General features: G+C 37.3%; 1 protein-coding gene across 4 annotated transcripts in view; it reads right to left on the reverse strand.

Moving 5' to 3' along the window:
- Window positions 1–1210: 1210 nt before the first annotated feature.
- LOC124550985 (replication protein A 70 kDa DNA-binding subunit-like) overlaps window positions 1211–12569 on the reverse strand; it is a 177792-nt gene continuing 166433 nt past the window's right edge. For all 4 annotated transcript variants that reach the window (XM_047125810.1, XM_047125808.1, XM_047125806.1 and 1 more), the window contains one exon: window positions 1211–1799. In XM_047125810.1, the coding sequence (XP_046981766.1) occupies window positions 1698–1799 (102 nt within the window). In that variant the 3' untranslated portion in view covers window positions 1211–1697. The remainder of the gene's footprint in view (window positions 1800–12569) is intronic.

Raw genomic sequence — 12569 nt, forward strand, 5'->3', positions numbered from 1 at the left:
CACTTCTAGAACTTACATCTATGGGACAGTAATTATTAACACTTTTTGCACATACTGAAACACCACCATAAGGCTTGATCTCCCTCCTGAAAGATGAACAGAGATCCTTTTTTAATAGGTGCATAATAAGATTCTTCTTTGGTATACCAGTACTCGGTAATAACTGAAACATGCTATGCTGCCCAAATCACTGTGCTTATATCCTAGGCTTGTGAAGTTTTGGTGGATAATCTTGAATGTATGTGGATTGGTGCATCATATCTGCAGATTTAACTTCAACCTGTGTACTAAGTAAATTCGCAGACTATATTTTTTTTGTTTGAACCCATAAATAACCTCATTAAGCAAAGCAAATGTACTTGTCAAACTGATAAGAGCACACAAAAAGGCAACAAATGTAAAAAAAAAAGAAAGAATGAGAAGAAGATAGATTCTAAAGGAGCTCCTGACAGCTAAATGTAAAACGTAATTGTTTTACGAGATATTACTTATTTAATATCTTTCATTCCGAAACCTAATAACACTGTCAATTTAGTGTCTTCAAGCTATAATGATACTTTATTGAGCATGACAACAAACATGCCTGAGATAACAGAGCACTGTGGCATTACCTAAGAAGACATTGCTGCACTGGATGTGAAGTGCACAATTTACTCTATCAGCATGTGTTCCAAAAGATGGTCTCACACTACTCTGTACCATAATGAATATATCTGTGGTAAATCCATTAATCAGCTTATAATGTTACTCATAACCCGTCTTGATCGCAATTAAAAAAAAATTTTTTTTTTTATTCATATGACCGGTTCCAGTTCATCCAGAACCATCTTCAGATCTGATATATTTCAGTTACAGGAGCAACTGTGACGCAGCATGTGAAAGTTGCTGGATTTGGACGGGTTACTCCTGTAACTGAAATATATCAGATCTGAAGATGGTTCTGGATGAACCGAAACCAGACATATGAATTTAAAAAAAAAAGCAGTTAAGACGGATTATAAGTAACATTATACAATCACAAGAAACTATCCCATCAGACATTATGTCTGTTTTTGCAAGACAGTCATCATTGACAGAAAATTGAACAATTACATTTTCACATGAAGTCCCTATACTTGCAGCTGATCAAACCGTATCTGAAGAGAGAGCTACCAGCCCACACTTTCTACAGGTGGTAAGACTACTAGTTACCAGAACTATGAAATATCTATTCATTCATAAAACTCTTTTTATTACAAATTCATTACTAATGTGCATAAATTTCAGGAAATCTTTATCATTTAATTACACTATGTATATAGACACGGGCAAGTGTAAAAATTAATCTTACACAATTTTTCATAGAAAGTTATTTATGTTAAATATAATGAAACATATATTATTGCAGCCGTATACAAAAATGAAAATGTTCAAAAATATGCTCCAGGCAGTATGCCCCAGCAAACAGTTAATAAATGGCAGTAAATAATTATAAACAATGTCTACTTCCATAAAATAAAGAAGCATCCCTTACTAGTAACAGGAAATCTGAAACTACATTTTGGAATATGTGTGTCATGTCAGTTTTAAAATTATTTACACATCTCTATAAAATCTTTGTGAAGACTGTTCAATGCTTGCCACATTCATCTTAGTATATGGTATGGAGAACACATTTTCCAATCATTCCACTTTGCACCAGCTCTCTGCACAATTCACTAGGACATTCCACTGGTAGTCTTGATGTCTGAAATAATTTTCATGTAGTATTTCCTAATATCCACTGGCTTCATGTCCATCACTATAACCTTCAGTCTGGACTGTAAGAAAAAATTTCCATAAATCACAAATGAAAGAAAACAGCAGGCACAATTTATGATGATTCCATTACACTACTGAAATTGTTAGTATTCTAATGGATAACTGTGCGGCAACGACTCTAATTTATTTTGTGAAGATGGTGCACCATAGCTCATAAGAACTTTTAGAACACTGTATTTAGCTACCAACTGGTTTGCATCTTCAGATGATGATCAGGTCATTTATAACAGCTTACATGGCAGTATTAGAACTGTGTAAAATCCAACCTACATAAATGCTGTAAATAATGAAATGTAGCACATTATACAGTCAGTCATAAAATATACCAACACTTAATATTCACCTACATATTACAGCCATGCTCCAACTTTTGGCCTGGAGCGAATCAAAACTTATTATGAATCTTGGCAGTTGAAATCTGATGTTTTTCAAATGACTTGCTAATGTGAAAAATGTCAAGTCACACAGTGGTTCAGACTCCACCATACACCATAGCTGCCCACCTTGGTATAGAAAAACTAACTGTTTTAGAGTGACTCATCTCTACACTTGCCTCCGAATACAGTTTCGTTGCTTTTCACCAAAACATTGTACAACTTTTGACAGTTCTGTGAGACGAGATTTCAGGAACAGCACAGTGTAGAAAATGAATTGAGTTTGGTGTTGCACCAGATATTGTCTCTTTCTAAATGAAATTAGAAGAGACTGATTTAAAAAATTTTGTCTTCTGCTCAATAGCAGTTATTACAGAAGCACAAATCTGAACAATAATACACATAAGAGAGTTTCTGAAATGACTTGGAATTGCAACCAATGTCTATATCTGGGTCAACAGTGGGTTTAATGGGCAAAAGTAACAACTCACCAACTAGTTAACATGGTGAATTGTCGACAGGCATACAAACAAGAGCGAGAACATTGCTGGCTTTTGGACAAATCCTTCTTTAATGCTGCAAGGAGTGCATGACAGCTGTACCTCAAGGACAACTTGTCCAAAGCTAGCAATGTTCTAACTTTTTTTGGTGCCTCAACTAGTCAGTGCATTGTTACTTTCCATTACCTTACTTGGATCAACATTTGGTTGCTAACAACCTTCTTCTGTCATGGAAAAGATAAACATAACAGAAGATCTCATCTTCACTATCCAATGTTGAAGAGCTTATTGTGTCTTTCTCCAAAACCCATGCTTAATCATTTGTCACTTGTGAATAAAGAGCAATTTCAAGTTCCACAAAAATAACAAAATCCTAGTTTTTTTTTTTACTCAGATTGAGTTTTTCTGTTAAGCATGTTGAAATGTCCCCCACTGTTGTGTGAGATAGTTTAGAATAGATTTTCAGTCACCATTAATTATTAATTCTGACCTGCGTTTTTGCTTAAATGACCAAAGTACCTATGTGTATTTCTTTCCCGTCGTGGACTTCCTTCACTCTGCATCTTCTTCTGCATTGAGAGCTGAAATGTCCCCCCCCTCCCCCAAATCTAGAGCAGCAGTTCCCAATCTGGGGGTAATTACCTCCTCAGACAAAAAATGGAATTTTATGAGGGATAAAATCAAAAGGGATCAACTAGTTTCAATCATGAAACTAAATTATTTTTAAAAGAGAGTAATTATTATTGCTATTAAATACATTACCATTAATTAAACTCATTTTTCAAATACTAACATTAATACAGGGAGCAGTTTGGTGACAGTTGCAGCTTGTGAAATGTATGTATGATCATCATCTACCTCACATAGTTCACCCACTACACACATACTTTTTACTTTGTAAAATGCATCTAATGACAGTAAAATTCAGACAAATACACTGTACAGTCTCAAATATTTCACAAAAATGCCTTCTCTGAATTGTAGGTAGCTCCCACAAAGGACCATAAATTGCTGTGTTACTCTCTTCACAACAGATACATGAACAAATTGACAGCACAACACAATAGCAAATATATAATAGATGATGCATCACTGTAAGACCTACATGGCATTATTGTTATTATTTCTTTCCTTTCTCAGACGTTATGTCTGGTTAAAAATGGAATGTGACGCGGACCTTGATCAAGCGTGACTTCCTTTTAACTGTACGGTATATGTTACATTGCATTTAGGAACTTTCGGGTAATTGAACACGTATCAATAATTGCAGATTTCTGTAGTTGTATATACACATTTGGATGTAGCTGTACTGTGTTGATGTACTGGTGGATATTGTGTGGTATGACTCCTGTAGTTGATAGTATAATTGGTATAATGTCAACTTTATCCTGATGCCACATGTCCTTGACTTCCTCAGCCAGTTGGATGTATTTTTCAATTTTTTCTCCAGTCATCTTCTGTATATTTGTTGTACTGGGTATGGATATTTCGATTAGTTGTGTTAATTTCTTATTTTTATTGGTGAGTATGATGTCAGGTTTGTTATGTGGTGTTGTTTTATCTGTTATAATGGTTCTGTTCCAGTATAATGTGTATTCATCATTCTCCAGTACATTTTGTGGTGCATACTTGTATGTGGGAACGTGTTGTTTTATTAGTTTATATTGTAAGGCAAGTTGTTGACGTATTATTTTTGCTACATTGTCATGTCTTCTGGTGTATCTGTATTTGCTAGTATTGTACATCCGCTTGTTATGTGATCTACTGTTTCTATTTGTTGTTTGCAAAGTCTGCATTTATCTGTTGTGGTATTGGGATCTTTAATAATATGCTTGCTGTAATATCTGGTGTTTATTGTTTGATCCTGTATTGCAATCATGAATCCTTCCATCTCACAGTATATATTGCCTTTTCTTAGCCATGTGTTGGATGTGTCTTGATCTATGTGTGGCTGTGTTAGATGATACGGATGCTTGCCATGTTGTGGTTCCTATTTCCAATTTACTTTCTTCGTATCTGTTGATGTTATGTTATCTAAAGGCTTGTGGAAGTGGTTATGAAATTCGAATGGTGTAGCCGATGTATTTATATGAGTGATTGCTTTGTGTATTTTGCTAGTTTCTGCTCGTTCTATAAAGAATTTTCTTAAATTGTCTACCTGTCCATAATGTAGGTTTTTTATGTCGATAAATCTCATTCCTCCTTCCTTTCCGCTTAATGTGTATCTTTCTGTTGCTGAATGTATGTGATGTATTCTATATTTGTGGCATTGTGATCGTGTAAGTGTATTGAGTGCTTCTAGGTCTGTGTTACTCCATTTCACTACTCCAAATGAGTAGGCCAATATTGTTATAGCATTAGCATTTATAGCTTTTGTCTTGTTTCTTGCTGTCAATTCTGTTTTCAGTATTTTTGTTAGTCTTTGTCTATATTTTTCTTTTAGTTCTTCTTTAATATTTGTATTATCTATTCCTATTTTTTGTCTGTATCCTAGATATTTATAGGCATCTGTTTTTTCCATCACTTCTATGCAGTCGCTGTGGTTATCCAATACGTAATCTTCTTGCTTATTGTGTTTTCCCTTGACTATGCTATTTTTCTTACATTTGTCTGTTCCAAAAGCCATATTTATATCATTGCTGAATACTTCTGTTATCTTTAGTAATTGGTTGAGTTGTTGATTTGTTGCTGCCAGTAGTTTTAGATCATCCATATACAGCAAATGTGTGATTTTGTGTGGGTATGTTCCAGTAATATTATAGCCATAATTTCTATTATTTAGCATGTTGGATAGTGGGTTCAGAGCAAGGCAGAACCAGAAAGGACTTAATGAGTCTCCTTGGTATATTTCACGCGTAATCTGTATTGGCTGTGATGTGATATTATTTGAATTAGTTTGGATATTAAGTGTCGATTTCCAATTTTTCATTACTATGTTTAGGAAATGTATTAATTTAGGATCTACTTTGTATATTTCCAATATTTGTAGTAACTATGAGTGGGGTACACTATCAAAAGGTTTTTGGTAATCAATGTATGCGTAGTGTAGCCACCTTTGTTTAGTTTTAGCTTGATATGTCACCTCTGCATCTATTGGCAGTTGCTCTTTAAGTCCTCGTGCTCCTTTGCAGCAGCCTTTTTGTTCTTCATTTATAATTTTGTTTTGTGTTGTATGTGTCATTAATTTCTGTGTAATGACTGAAGTTAATGTTTTGTATATTGTTGGTAGGTATTTTGCTGGGTTTGCTGTGTCTGCTTGATCTTTAGGTTTCAGATAAGTTATTCCTTGTGTAAGTAAATCAGGAACTGTGTATGGGTCTGCAATGTAACTGTTAAATAATTTAGTTAGATGTGAATGTGTTGAGGTGAACTTCTGTAGCCAGAAATTTGCTATTTTATCTTTTCCAGGGGCTTTCCAATTGTGCATAGAATTAATTGCTCAGGTGACTTCATGTTGCAAAATTATCAGTTCAGGCATTTGTGGTATCATCTTGTATGTGTCTGTTTCTGCTTGTATCCACCGTGCATGTCTGTTATGTTGTACCAGGTTTGACCATATATTGCTCCAGAAGTGTTCCCCCATGAACCATGGACCTTGCCGTTGGTGGGGAGGCTTGCGTGCCTCAGCGATACAGATGGCCGTACCGTAGGTGCAACCACAACGGAGGGGTATCTGTTGAGAGGCCAGACAAACATGTGGTTCCTGAGGAGGGGCAGCAGCCTTTTCAGTAGTTGCAGGGGCAACAGTCTGGATGATTGACTGATCTGGCCTTGTAACATTAACCAAAACGGCCTTGCTGTTCTGGTACTGCGAACGGCTGAAAGCAAGGGGAAACTACAGCCGTAATTTTTCCCGAGGACATGCAGCTTTACTGTATGATTATTTGATGATGGCGTCCTCTTGGGTAAAATATTCCGGAGGTAAAATAGTCCCCCATTCGGATCTCCGGGCGGGGACTACTCAAGAGGACGTCGTTATCAGGAGAAAGAAAACTGGCATTCTACGGATCGGAGCGTGGAATGTCAGATCCCTTAATCGGGAAGGTCGGTTAGAAAATTTAAAAAGGGAAATGGATAGGTTAAAGTTAGATATAGTGGGAATTAGTGAAGTTCAGTGGCAGGAGGAACAAGACTTTTGGTCAGGTGATTACAGGGTTATAAATACAAAATCAAATAGGGGTAATGCAGGAGTAGGTTTAATAATGAATAAAAAAATAGGAGTGCGGGTTAGCTACTACAAACAACATAGTGAACGCATTATTGTGGCCAAGATAGACACAAAGCCCATGCCTACTACAGTAGTACAAGTTTATATGCCAACTAGCTCTGCAGATGATGAAGAAATTGATGAAATGTATGACGAGATAAAAGAAATTATTCAGGTAGTGAAGGGAGACGAAAATTTAATAGTCATGGGTGACTGGAATTCGTCAGTAGGAAAAGGGAGAGAAGGAAACATAGTAGGTGAATACGGATTGGGGGGAAGAAATGAAAGAGGAAGCCGCCTTGTAGAATTTTGCACAGAGCATAACTTAATCATAGCTAACACTTGGTTCAAGAATCATAAAAGAAGGTTGTATACCTGGAAGAATCCTGGAGATACTAATAGGTATCAGATAGATTATATAATGGTAAGACAGAGATTTAGGAACCAGGTTTTAAATTGTAAGACATTTCCAGGGGCAGATGTGGATTCTGACCACAATCTATTGGTTATGAACTGCAGATTGAAACTGAAAAAACTGCAAAAAGGTGGGAATTTAAGGAGATGGGACCTGGATAAACTGAAAGAACCAGAGGTTGTAGAGAGTTTCAGGGAGAGCATAAGGGAACAATTGACAGGAATGGGGGAAAGAAATACAGTAGAAGAAGAATGGGTAGCTCTGAGGGATGAAGTAGTGAAGGCAGCAGAGGATCAAGTAGGTAAAAAGACGAAGGCTAATAGAAATCCTTGGGTAACAGAAGAAATATTGAATTTAATTGATGAAAGGAGAAAATATAAAAATGCAGTAAATGAAGCAGGCAAAAGGGAATACAAACGTCTCAAAAATGAGATCGACAGAAAGTGCAAAATGGCTAAGCAGGGATGGCTAGAGGACAAATGTAAGGATGTAGAGGCTTGTCTCACTAGGGGTAAGATAGATACTGCCTACAGGAAAATTAAAGAGACCTTTGGAGAGAAGAGAACCACTTGTATGAATATCAAGAGCTCAGATGGCAACCCAGTTCTAAGCAAAGAAGGGAAGTCAGAAAGGTGGAAGGAGTATATAGAGGGTTTATACAAGGGCGATGTACTTGAGGACAATATTATGGAAATGGAAGAGGATGTAGATGAAGATGAAATGGGAGATAAGATACTGCGTGAAGAGTTTGACAGACCACTGAGAGACCTGAGTCGAAACAAGGCCCCGGGAGTAGACAACATTCCATTAGAACTACTGATGGCCTTGGGAGAGCCAGTCATGACAAAACTCTACCATCTGGTGAGCAAGATGTATGAGACAGGGGAAATACCCACAGACTTCAAGAAGAATATAATAATTCCAATACCAAAGAAAGCAGGTGTTGACAGATGTGAAAATTACCGAACTATCAGTTTAATAAGCCACAGCTGCAAAATACTAACGCGAATTCTTTATAGACGAATGGAAAAACTGGTAGAAGCGGACCTCGGGGAAGATCAGTTTGGATTCCGTAGAAATGTTGGAACACGTGAGGCAATACTAACCTTACGACTTATCTTAGAAGAAAGATTAAGAAAAGGCAAACCTACGTTTCTAGCATTTGTAGACTTAGAGAAAGCTTTTGACAATGTTAACTGGAATACTCTCTTTCAAATTCTGAAGGTGGCAGGGGTAAAATACAGGGAGCGAAAGGCTATTTGCAATTTGTACAGAAACCAGATGGCAGTTATAAGAGTCGAGGGGCATGAAAGGGAAGCAGTGGTTGGGAAAGGAGTGAGACAGGGTTGTAGCCTCTCCCCGATGTTATTCAATCTGTATATTGAGCAAGCAGTAAAGGAAACAAAAGAAAAATTCGGAGTAGGTATTAAAATTCATGGAGAAGAAGTAAAAACCTTGAGGTTCGCCGATGACATTGTAATTCTGTCAGAGACAGCAAAGGACTTGGAAGAGCAGTTGAACGGAATGGACAGTGTCTTGAAAGGAGGATATAAGATGAACATCAACAAAAGCAAAACGAGGATAATGGAATGTAGTCAAGTTAAATCGGGTGAAGCTGAGGGGATTAGATTAGGAAATGAGACACTTAAAGTAGTAAAAGAGTTTTGCTATTTAGGGAGTAAAATAACTGATGATGGTCGAAGTAGAGAGGATATAAAATGTAGACTGGAAATGGCAAGGAAATCGTTTCTGAAGAAGAGAAATTTGTTAACATCGAGTATAGATTTAAGTGTTAGGAAGTCGTTTCTGAAAGTATTTGTATGGAGTGTAGCCATGTATGGAAGTGAAACATGGACGATAACCAGTTTGGACAAGAAGAGAATAGAAGCTTTCGAAATGTGGTGCTACAGAAGAATGCTGAAGATAAGGTGGGTAGATCACGTGACTAATGAGGAGGTATTGAATAGGATTGGGGAGAAGAGAAGTTTGTGGCACAACTTGACTAGAAGAAGGGATCGGTTGGTAGGACATGTTTTGAGGCATCAAGGGATCACAAATTTAGCATTGGAGGGCAGCGTGGAGGGTAAAAATCGTAGAGGGAGACCAAGAGATCAATACACTAAGCAGATTCAGAAGGATGTGGGTTGCAGTGGGTACTGGGAGATGAAGAAGCTTGCACAGGATAGAGTAGCATGGAGAGCTGCATCAAACCAGTCTCAGGACTGAAGACCACAACAACAACAACAACAACAACAGTGTTCCATGTCTGTTATGTTTGGTGGATTGTCTATTTTAATGTGTGTGTTATCTATTGTCTGGTAAAATTTCTTTTGGTTTGTGTTGAACGTTTGGTTTTGTTTCCTTCTATTTTCACTTTTTTTATATCTTCTAAGTTGTTTGGCCAATGCTTGTAATTTCTGCTTCTTTTCATCTAATTGCTCAATCGCTTCTTGTTGTGAGATTTTACCTAACCTTTTTCGTTTTTCGTCTGATATTTCATTTCTTATAAATTGTGTTAGCAGTCCGACGTCTTTTCTCAGTTTTTCTATTCTGATCTGCAGGCTGTGTTGCCATGCTGGTTTTGTGGGTTTCTTCTGTGTGTTGGTTGGTTCTGATCTCTGTCTAGTGTGTATATTTAGTGTAGTGAGTGCTCCTATATAAACCAGTAGTTGCAATTCTTCCATAGTTTTATTTTCATTTATTTTGTTGTGTATGATTGTGTTGATAGTTGTTGTTGTTTCGACTTGTAGATTGTTTGGTGGTCTATGCAAGAATGGTCTAATGTCTGTATTTATGTCTTTGTATTCTATATATGTCAGCTGAAATTTTTCTTCTATATCCAACATGTGTGTCACTTCGTGTTCTATTTTTGCTTGTTCTGGTGGCTGTCTTAAGATTTCGTTTTCCTCTGATTGTTTAATTCTTCGTTTGCTCTGGGATGTTTGAGTCCATTACTGTATTTTCTTCTTCTTCTGATTGCACATTATTTTGTTCCAGTATTTGTTGTACTTGTTGTTTGATGTTTTCTAATTCCGACTGGGGATCCTGTTATTTTTTATTATTACACGGATCTGATCAGCTAGTTGTTGTTCTGTCGAAAATTTTAATTCTGGGTATCTGGTAATAAATGTTGTGTATACTTGTGATCTGTATACAGTTGTGTTGGTTCCTAAGTTTGTTGCTTGGTAATAACAGAACTCGATGTGTCGGTTAACTTCATCTGACCATCTCATCCTCTGTCTTTGCACACATTTTAACTTTGTTGATTTGAAATAATGGCGCAGGGTGTAGATGAAGTAGATGCTGCTACGGAGAGGAATGGTGCGAAGGAAGCATGTTTTGTACTATCCGTCAGTGCGGATAGTTGAGTCTCTTTTCTCAGAAATAGTTGTATGTAACATTCACATTGGACTGAGAATTCCTTAAGCATTGTATGAAAAAACAGTTGTTATAAATAAGCAGTACCAACTGGCTCATTAGCTCAATCCTTCATGGTTTAGTAAACCACCTACAACTACTAAATATTACAAGGACTACTTTTTTTCAACTTCCAATCAGTCATGAAATTAAAACCACAGTGAACAACCAGTGAAGCTTTGGTCACATGTGTTGCATACAGTGTTTCTAGTATGGCTGCCTATCACGTCACACTTTTCAATTCTGAACATATAGTGAACACTTATAGATGCCCAGAAAATATCACCTCCTGCGAAGTGTGAACCACCTGATTTCATCCAGCCTACATAATGCAAATGTTGTGCATTTCCTTCTTCACGGCAATTCTCGGCTGCTCGCTGCAGGTGTAATGAAGACGAACCTGCAGCGTTTTCGATGGGTAATGTCTGATCACCAATCATGCAACCCGAACTTGTCTCCCTGTGGTTTTCATCCCTTTGCTCATATGAACCACTGGCTATGAGGACAGCATTTTGAAACAGACAATGAGCTGCAGATCAGGGTAGGAATGGCAGAAATAAGGGAGTTGAAAAGTTGGTACCATGCTACAACAAATGTCTATGTCGGAGGGGTGACTGTAAAGATGTAGCTGGAAAGTGTAGTTAATTGATGCGGATAAAACATTTTTTATTTTTGCTGCCATTTTCATTTCACAAACAATCAGAGGTTGGTTTCTCCAGAAACGCTCATATATTGACTTTTGTTTACAATCAGAGGCCACTTCATAATAATTTGTACTAATACATGCATTAGGTTTGATGTGAATGACTGATCTCTAGAATCTTAATGACAGTTTATCTTTGCCTCTTGTTCTCTTGACATAATGAAACTGTCGTGGTACTAACTGCTCTATGGCATGTGGCACGTCTCTGAGCTGGGACAAGAGTGTATGGAATAAACTAAATGAAACAGCAGGTACCATGAAGCATGATAAAGGAGCCATCGCCATCCCGCGTTGCAGAAATTCTGTGTCCCTCTGCACCAGATTTCATGCACAAATGAGATAAAACTCTTGAACAGTGTACAAGTCTAAACTCACTATACAAGCTAAAAAAAATATTTTTATGGCGTCAATCATCATGTTTCGATACTATGAACATTGTGCAACAAATCACTTTCACAAAGTGATACAGTGCCCACAATGTTCTATTACAATCTTATTTGCTCACTCACAGTGCCTTTGCTGTTGTGGGTTTAGCATCAACTGCCCCTGCAATGCCATTTGCCCACGGGCACATGGCTGCCCACTCACAGGCATCAGACACGGAACACCTTTCCCTAACGAGACTTTTGTTGAAGCTTGACAGCAATAGTTTGTCATTAGAAGAATGGACTCTCAAAGAACAGCCAGAGTGTGGTTAGAGAAGTTTCAGAGACGAGAAAAAGCTAATGGTTAACAACAAATCAATTACATTAAAAATGATGAATCACAGAAAGGTTTGGAACTGCAGCAGACTGTGCTTGAGAATACCTACTTTTGCAGAAATAACTGCTGGTAACCTATTCAAATGAAATAAGCTGCAAAACTGGAAGACAAACCACCAATGTTGGGTTAATATTTCAATTCTTCTGCTGGGATAATGTGAAGGTACTGAGATAGTGCTGCAAACCACAGGGAAATAGCATCACAGAACAGTAACTTATGTGTAACGAAGCTGAATAGAAACAGATCTCAAAAAACACTATCAATATTGCAACAATTAACTTCATGTGTGGGACACTTTCAACATTATCAGTACAAAGGCTGTTTGGGCTACAGGTGTTAACGTAACCTCAGTTTTTCTTATTATAATAAACGGTGCTTTCACATGCTGATG

The sequence above is a fragment of the Schistocerca americana genome, chromosome 9 (genome assembly GCF_021461395.2).
Source record: "Schistocerca americana isolate TAMUIC-IGC-003095 chromosome 9, iqSchAmer2.1, whole genome shotgun sequence".
Lineage (NCBI taxonomy): Eukaryota > Metazoa > Arthropoda > Insecta > Orthoptera > Acrididae > Schistocerca > Schistocerca americana.